This window comes from Apis florea, unplaced genomic scaffold (assembly GCF_048593485.1).
Source record: "Apis florea isolate Af1SG1 unplaced genomic scaffold, ASM4859348v1 contig_2495_pilon, whole genome shotgun sequence".
In the NCBI taxonomy this organism is placed as follows: domain Eukaryota; kingdom Metazoa; phylum Arthropoda; class Insecta; order Hymenoptera; family Apidae; genus Apis; species Apis florea.
In genome coordinates this window covers 5,106,547-5,114,652 of record NW_028256595.1, presented here as the reverse complement: position 1 = coordinate 5,114,652, position 8,106 = coordinate 5,106,547, and the positions used below count along the sequence as shown (strand labels likewise).

The window sequence follows — 8,106 nt, the reverse complement described above, 5'->3', positions numbered from 1 at the left end:
AAACTACCGTGGTGGCTCGTTCTTCCGAGAATTGGTTGGCGCCTGTGCTCGAGTTCGTTCGTGCCTCGATTCCGTGAGCGAGTTGCACGATCATTTACGCGCCGACTCTCTCGTCTCTTCGATTTGGATTTAATCGTTGGAATCGATGGAAGGAGAATCGGGACAGAAAGATGATGAAGATTTTTAATTGACGATATACTGGTAGTTATAGAGGAAAAGTGCAATATATTGTCAATACGTGTTAATCAGTTTAAACGAGAGGAACGTATTCCTCTCGATCCCCCCGATCTTTTAAATCCCCACGACTGCAACCACACCCATTCTCGCTCTCCTCGATCATCCGAATAAGCAGGAAAGCCTGTTCGCTGTTGATACTTTAATTAAAAAACCAGCCAACGAGGAGAGAAGGCGTCGATGATCGACGAGTGTCCTTTGGCCCCTGTTTGCTCGAGTTCTTTATCCGTGACAATCTCCCGAGGAAAATCCTGAGCTCTCGGTCGGCTGCACAATCCTCTCGCGTTAAACCGTCGTCTGCTCGCTTTAAAAGAAAAAACGGGAGGGGGAGAGAGAGGATCAAATGCTGAAAACGGAGGAAAAAGAAAAAGAAGAAGAAAGAAAGAAAGAAAGAAATCGATGAGCGTCTCCTCGTCTTTTACGCAACACGAGGCGAAGATTGAAGAAGGAGAAAAGAGAGAGGGACGGTCGGAAAATAAAAGCGGCCACAAAAGAGTGGTCGGTCGAAGGGATAAAACGGTGGGCGAGAAAGCACGAGAGTTAGAAAAGGGAACAAGTCGGAGGCACCCTTGGGCGATGATACGAAAATACTGACACGCGGCCGAGGATTGATCCGCGACACGTGCCCTCAATGCTGCAATCAACGTGGATGAGTGACGTTGCACGAGACGAGACCCGCAGCCCGATGCTTTATTTATGAACGATTTGAAAGCCTATCCTATATGGATCAGCACGGTGCGTGGCGTTTTAAAGGGAGGATCCGCTGTTTGACGATCCGATAAAGGGCATCGCTGATATTCCCTCCCTTTTTTTTTTTTTTTTTTTTAATGAGTTGAACCGGCGAATTTGAACGATAAACGAATGGGGAGGTGTTTATGCGAGCGAATTGTAGTTGCCAGTTTATATCGAAATTAAATTATTTAAAGATGAATCTAATAGAAGACAGAAGAGAGATTAAATCATTTGGAATTTGAAACCTCGTCCTCTCTGTGAACACTTTAACTGCGAACACGACGTTTTCAAAACGTCGTATCGCTTCGAACACGATACACTTTCGTGGACACTTTCGATGAATGAAGGACAGAGACGCGAGACGTTAAAAGCATTTAAAACAAGCAATAAAGGGACAATCGATCACGTCCACAAAGGGCCTGCCTGGAACGGTTTTGAAGGGGAGGGAGAAATCTCAGTAACCACGACAACGAGACGGGGACGAGGGATATTTTCGTGATATCCACTTATCCGTGCCGGCCACCAGGAGCACCCACGGCGCGGATCGTGAGGCGTGGGTCGCGAAATTTTCATCCTCGCCCCACGAATTATTCGAAGGGAGGGCCAGTTTCCACCGAGATCTACGGCTTCTTTTGTCCGCTCGAATTGGCCAACCCTCGCGACAAAGATGCCTCTAAATTGAAAAATCCATCCGTGAAACGGGTGGACAGTTCTGGTTGGGTTGCGGCCTGTCCCTCGTGCAATCGCCGTTGAAGAGATCACACCACCGCATAGAATTGTGAAAACCACTTGTCCGACCATACAAATCCATTCCGTATATATCCTGATCTTGGCCAGCCTTGTTGAATAAGATTGATTCGCGCCTGAGCGATTTCGTTGAAATTTTGAAAAATGGAACGGATTTTCTTGTTAAAAATTTATTATTATCGGTGAAAAGATGTAAAAACGAAATTTTACTTTTCCTCTATTTCGACTTTTTCCTCCCTTCATTACCAGAGCGTATCACCGAAGGGTGATATTGGAGCATTGTGGAACGCTGGTTGGAGAAAAATATATAGCTAAAATAGGACGATGGACGCTGCGTTTTATGGTTAAACGGAGAGCAAAAATACCGAGGGGAATTTATGTCTTATTCCGAGCCCGGTCTACCGTGTTATTGATCCTTGATTAACTCGGTCCCTGGAATCCTTTTAATTTGCTCCGACTCCCAACATGCGCGAATATCGTCCCGTCCCTCGATTGAAAAATGGCACGTACGATTGCTTTCGTTTCGTGGAAACTTTCATGGTATGAAACACGTGGACCGAATCGCTATTGATTCGCTTATCAAGTCTGGAAAAAATTTATAAAATACGTTATCTTATTCTACATATTTTTTTTTTTTTCACTATATAACAAGCTTCGAATTACTTGTTCGAAACTCTCCAAAACTCCTCTGTGACAAAAATATCTCTTCAAATTAATCAACTTGTAATTAAACTTCCTTTCCAAACATCTGGAAAGAACTCGCGACTGCTTCAATTTCTCAAATCCCTCCTCTCTTCGTCGACAACAAAAACACTCTTCTCCAACGAATCACCGCAGAGATCCCCATCCATATATATCCACCCCTGAGCTATCTAATTATTTCTATCCGATCAGGGACACTTGATCGAGCACGTAGTAGACCCAGTTCATCCACGTTTCAAAATTCGATTTTTCCCCGCCGCAATCTCCTCACCTGGGTTCACCTGCGTCGCATTTTTCACGGGGATTAGTCGCGACGATCGACGAGCCTCCCTTCCCTCCCCCGCTTTTGTCAACGCGCACAGCCTCCTTTGCATCCGGCCTCCAATTCGGGAGGATTTGTTTCGCCACTTGGGGCGTTGTAAGCCGACACGAGACACCAACGCTCCCGGCTCCTAATAACGAGGAATTATCGCCGCGATACAATGAGCCCGCGGGAAATCCTCTTTGATGTCTACCACGGAAAATAATACCGCCCTAATAGAGCGAGATTACGTAGCAACGACGAGTGCGTCGCGACCGATCCTTTGGTTAACAGGTTACCAACCCTGATTCGTGCGCGTTCAATTCCGACTGATTCGCCAATTGGTTTTCGGGGACGAAAGAATTTTCGCGGAAATGAGGAAATTTTTGGTCTCTTCGAGAAGATTTTAAATTTGTAAGTGGTAAGTAGAGAATGGGAATTTTTGCTAGAGGAAATGTTTCTTTACAAATTGCGTGGAATTTTTAAAATTCGTTTTTATTAATTGTTAAAGAACGATTGTTAAAGATCTATACGTTATCAATAAGATCGTTGTAAGCAATATTTTCATATTATGCTGATATAAGATAAAACTTGATCTAAAACTTGATTAAAATTAGAAAAAATTTAAAATTCCGAATATAATTCTTTCAATTAAGGAATGAACGTTAGAGGCGTGTAATCTTACTTTTCAAAATTTAATATCTTAATTTTATAATGATTTAATATCTCCTCCCTTTTCTTCTTTCGCTTTCGCTCGCCCATTTCAAAGTGCACAAGATAAGTAACACACGCATTTTCAAAAAATGCAGATCGCCAAATCGAACGTATATTCATAATCTTAAATACTTTGAGTCGTTACAACTGATCAAAATATCGAGCTAAAAGAAAAAGAAGCTTCAAGGAACACGATTTTCTCTCAATTCTAAATTACTTTCATACGAAGGAATTTTTAATCTCAATAAATCATTCAATAAATCATCTTTATGAACACAATTACAAAAATGAAACGTTTAAAAATCTGTTTTTAATTCATATATATATAAATTCTACCTTTACAATGCAATATACCTTCACAAACAAAACAAAAGGAAAATCCTTCTCGAAAGCGAAAGTTAATTCCATCACGCCTTGAACAAATCGAAGAAACCGTCCCCCGATCATCCCCAATCCCCCGCAAATTAAATCTCCCGCAAAGCCTTCTCCACTCCCTCCCTTATAGAAACGGCGATACAAAAATCACCGCGTTTCAATTACGCGACGGCTCGAAAAGCCGTGCGGGAAGAGCCGTGTTTTCGATTGCCGGCAACAATCGCAGACACGCCCTCCCCCTCGTTTCGGTCGCGCCTCCGCCTCCGTTTCGGGGCTTGCGACATCGGATGTATCAGAAGGCTAATTGTCTTTCGCTGTCAGTTGCAACCCCCCCTATTTGGCCTTGTCCAAGGCACACGGCCCTCCGGGCAACGGCGATCTCGATCGCCGCGAGCACCGCCTCGAATTACACGCTGGAAAGGATAAAATAATTACACGTCGTCCCTCTCTTCCTCTCCTTCCTCGAAACGGATCGCGTGAAAAAAAAGAGAAACGAAGCGAAGAGAATCTCGGTTTATGCATGCGTTTGGGAAAAACGAGTGTTTTAGAAGTCTCGATTGCGACTTTGACACACACAGAATTAGATGGAAAGAGGAAGGATTTGTCAAAATTTTGAAAATGTGATAGGGATAAAAATCGGTTAAGATCGGTTAGAGAGACAATCGAGGGATGTGATTAACGCGAAAATGCCATTTAGATTATATATATATTTTTTTTTCTAGCGGAGCGTACGATAACACCCTTCACCCTTGTTGGCAAAAGGGGTGTGGACTATGACACGTGCTATAACGGGCGTTATTATGCCGCGTTGCATAATTTAATTCTTCCTCGCGCTCCACGATCCGATGATAAATATACCGTGGCCATTGATTGTTACCTGTCTCCTATCTCGTATCGCGAAAATTATCGCGTTCCTCTCGTATAGGGGGGGTAATCGCAGGTGTACGCGAAACGTGAAAAGGGTGCAATGAAAGATACGCGTGAAAGTGAACGACTCTTGTGGAAAACGTGTGTTTAACGTGTGGAAACGACTCTTTTGGGGGGGAATACATTCGCGATCCGTTTACACCTCCACCCATCTTTATTGCTACCGAAATATTTACTCCTTCTTACTTATAAAAACTCGATATTTCCCTTTTTTTAGAGATCCCAGAAATAATTTATCCTTCGAACGATCGTAGTCGATCGCGAATAAAGATATTGTAATGAAGGTATCATCGACATCGTAACAATATCCCTCCTATTATTAAAAAATCTTCGTGTTGCTGTTGTACATCCTGTTACGTGTACGTTGCTTGACACCGTATCCGATCTTCCATTCTCCGTGGAAAAAAGAAGAAGGAATCACAGCGTATAATACGCGAGTACACGGAGTGGCATGGAGGCAGGAAATCGAGACGAGATAAAATACAATTTATCGAGGCGCGTAACTGAGACATAAAGCGGCTGGTACAAGCGGCGCGCAGATTCATTGGACAAGTTGGCCTAACGGCGCCCCATGCTGTTTCCACAAATGGCGGTCTGCGCCAGTAAACATCGGCGTTCACCGTCGGCTCACGACTTCCTGTTATGAGCAACTCCCGTACAGGTGGATAGAAAATATACCTATGGGGGCATTCGGTGACGAAATAAACGACGCTGGTCGGAAACCTGTGTACACCATACCGTGCCTTCCCATCGAGCGAAGATTCTTGGGATGCGCGGTAATCCACAATGAATTTGCGCACCGTTCGATACACGCTCCTCCTTTATCCGTTGGCAAATTGAAATTCGATGTTGGATCGTCGGACAATTATCGTTTAAGGCTCGATGCGTCTTTCCAATTTTCACGAAGATAATATTTTATTCGAATCACGTTTAACGAGGTATTTATTGGTCTTGGGCTTGGGCTTTGAACGTTCAACAAGCGGAATTACGGCGACGCGTAAGTGGAAAATCGGAGGGGAATCGGACCCGGGATAATCCTCTGTCGCGATTTCCCTGAAATACGTGCAATTAATATCTCAACTGTCCATGCGTTTCTCGCGCGCAGTTTTGTTTAAAAATTACCTCGGCAAAGAATGCGATCTTATCTTTCCGCCAAATGTTCCATTCGGATTTCGCCGCGTCGTTTTCCACGCTATTCCACGGATCTCTTTCGAGCATCGCTCCGCTGCTTACTTTATCGTATCGTGGAAATCCCTTCTTTCTCAAGTATTCTTGATAGCTCATAGCCGGGAACTGAACCGTATTCCGGATCGGCGCCTCTTGCGGTCCCGCACTTTCGATCGGAATGTACTTCCTCGAGTCCCCGCCTACTATCCTCTCCTTCGCGTCGATCTTCGAATAATCGTCGACTGTAGAAACGATACGAAACGTAAGTTAAATCATGTTTTCCAAACTTCCATCTACTTGCACTTTTTATTTTACAATTTTCCTCCTCTTACCAACCTACCTCTCTTCTTACCAACGACGATTCCATTCCTATATTTTCCGCCTCGAATCCTGTTGAAGAGCCTGAAGAATCCTCCGTTGTAATTATTCAAGTAATGAACCAACCCGTGCATGTCCCTCGGACACTTTGGGAACGCTTGGTAGCACGGCTCGGAACTTCCTCGATTGCTGTATCCAAGGATCATAGCTGTTCCAAAGTTCAACAATGGAGACGTGCCACCGACGTCGATTTTGGCCAGCCAGCTGAAAAGAAAAAAAAAGCAGGATCGATCATCCCCGTTCGCTTTCCCTCCAAAAGAAGGAGAGAGATTGAACCGAGGAAACACGTACTCGGTGAACACGTTTCGTCCGAGGAACTCGAAGGATCCCTGCTCGCCTAACGATCGTCCAGGAAGTTTTCCACTCGCCATCTCGCACAGTATCCTTGCCACGCACTTGTAGTCGTCGTGGCGGGATATCGTGGACAGAGCTTGAGCGAGGAAATTCAGCTGAAATCCCGCGGAAAGAACGGTCGTTCCGCTCGGATAATTCAATTGCTGATTGCCGGAAGTCGAGTAAGCCGGAAGAGAGCCGCTCTGATGCGACTGCAAGCAGAAAAGTTTGCGGGATTTTCCGATGCAGATTTTTTTATCGGTCAATCCTCTCTTTTCTTCTTTCTTTTTTTTTTTTTTTTTTGGTAATAGCGTGAACATTGCCATGAACGTTAAACGAAGGAATTTATTTCTTCAACGCGATGGTTCAGGCGAAAATTTGGATTTCTCTGGAATATCGATTGTTGGTGGGTAGTAATCGGTAGTATTTCATACATCTTTCGTAAAAAATTATAATTGGTAATACGTTAGATTGTTTACGAGTGGTAATTGGAGGATCCATTGCCTGCACGCGTTGGATATTAAATTTCCGTGGGAATAATTTATTAACAATTTAAGAACGTAACCGGCTAATAAACTCGCGTGATGTCTTTTACGATTCGACGCGCGATCGTTGTATCATTTATCTTTCGATTCTCGAATAAAACAATTCTCACGGCAATTTTGCACTCGAGATATTATTCAAATTCGAGATTAAAGAGTCTTTATAACGGGGCAAGAAATTCAATTAATGGCGTAAAACGTACCGTAGCAGGTGTGTTGAAAATATTCGAGAGAACGTCGACGAAGGAGATCTGTCTGCCCGTGGATCCATTCCGTTCACCATTCGTCGCACTCGCGCTTTCTCCACCAACCACGAGATCGACCGCCAATTCGTCGATACACCTACGCGACCAACGATGCTTCCTCACGCTTCCTTCTCATTTATCGTAATTTCAAATACTTACCGCAATAAATCGGACGCACTGTGATTGTTTCGCGCTTCGTCAAAGTCGCAGTAAACAGATCCGTCCGTTTCACGACGAATCCTTCTTCGATCCTCGCCAACGGTTTCGCAACAAACAAGAAGGAGGATAAAAATAGACCCGTACGCGAACCCGTACTCACTTTTCACCGCGTACATCTTTCAAAAATTCTTGTCCCCAATTTTTCTATCCGATATTCTTAATTTAGAAAATCTTTAAAATCCATCTCGAGTTTAACCTCGAATTTTCACGATTACCAAATCGTGGGATTTGGTAAAAAAAAAAAAAAAGGTGGAATAAAAAAATTGTAATTTGTTTGGAAGCAAGTCGCTGCTTCGTCGGTAAAATACACCGGTGTTTCGCTTCGCGGATGATCGTGTCACAGTTCCACGGCAACTGAAACTTTCTTCGAAACCTCGTTCCTCCGTCGTACACGGGCGTAGGTAGAAAGAAACGTCATCGTGGGCTACTCTCACTTCGCGTGACCGTTTTTCGCGCGCGCTCGAGGATGCTCGCATTCCACGCTTCATTC

The 8,106-nt window shown here is 44.0% G+C and overlaps 1 protein-coding gene across 1 annotated transcript; it reads right to left on the bottom strand.

Moving 5' to 3' along the window:
• Positions 1-3,643: 3,643 nt before the first annotated feature.
• Positions 3,644-7,973, bottom strand: LOC105737231 (uncharacterized). Its single transcript, XM_012494499.2, has 6 exons — positions 7,557-7,973; positions 7,356-7,494; positions 6,569-6,822; positions 6,240-6,481; positions 5,855-6,141; positions 3,644-5,785 (listed from the first exon to the last, which is right to left on the bottom strand). Exons 1-6 carry the CDS (start codon positions 7,730-7,732, stop codon positions 5,705-5,707), a joined length of 1,179 nt encoding a protein of 392 aa, XP_012349953.2. The 5' UTR covers positions 7,733-7,973; the 3' UTR covers positions 3,644-5,704.
• Between the last annotated feature and the right edge of the window lie 133 nt (positions 7,974-8,106).

Coding starts and splice junctions, on each gene's coding strand:
- LOC105737231 (XM_012494499.2), bottom strand. CDS start 7,732: ATGTACGCGGTGAAAAGTGAGTACGGGTTCGCGTACGGGTCTATTTTT. Junction 6,482..6,568: donor GGACGAAACGTGTTCACCGA/GTACGTGTTTCC, acceptor TTTTCTTTTCAG/CTGGCTGGCCAAAATCGACG. Junction 6,142..6,239: donor CGTCGTTGGTAAGAAGAGAG/GTAGGTTGGTAA, acceptor TCGTTTCTACAG/TCGACGATTATTCGAAGATC.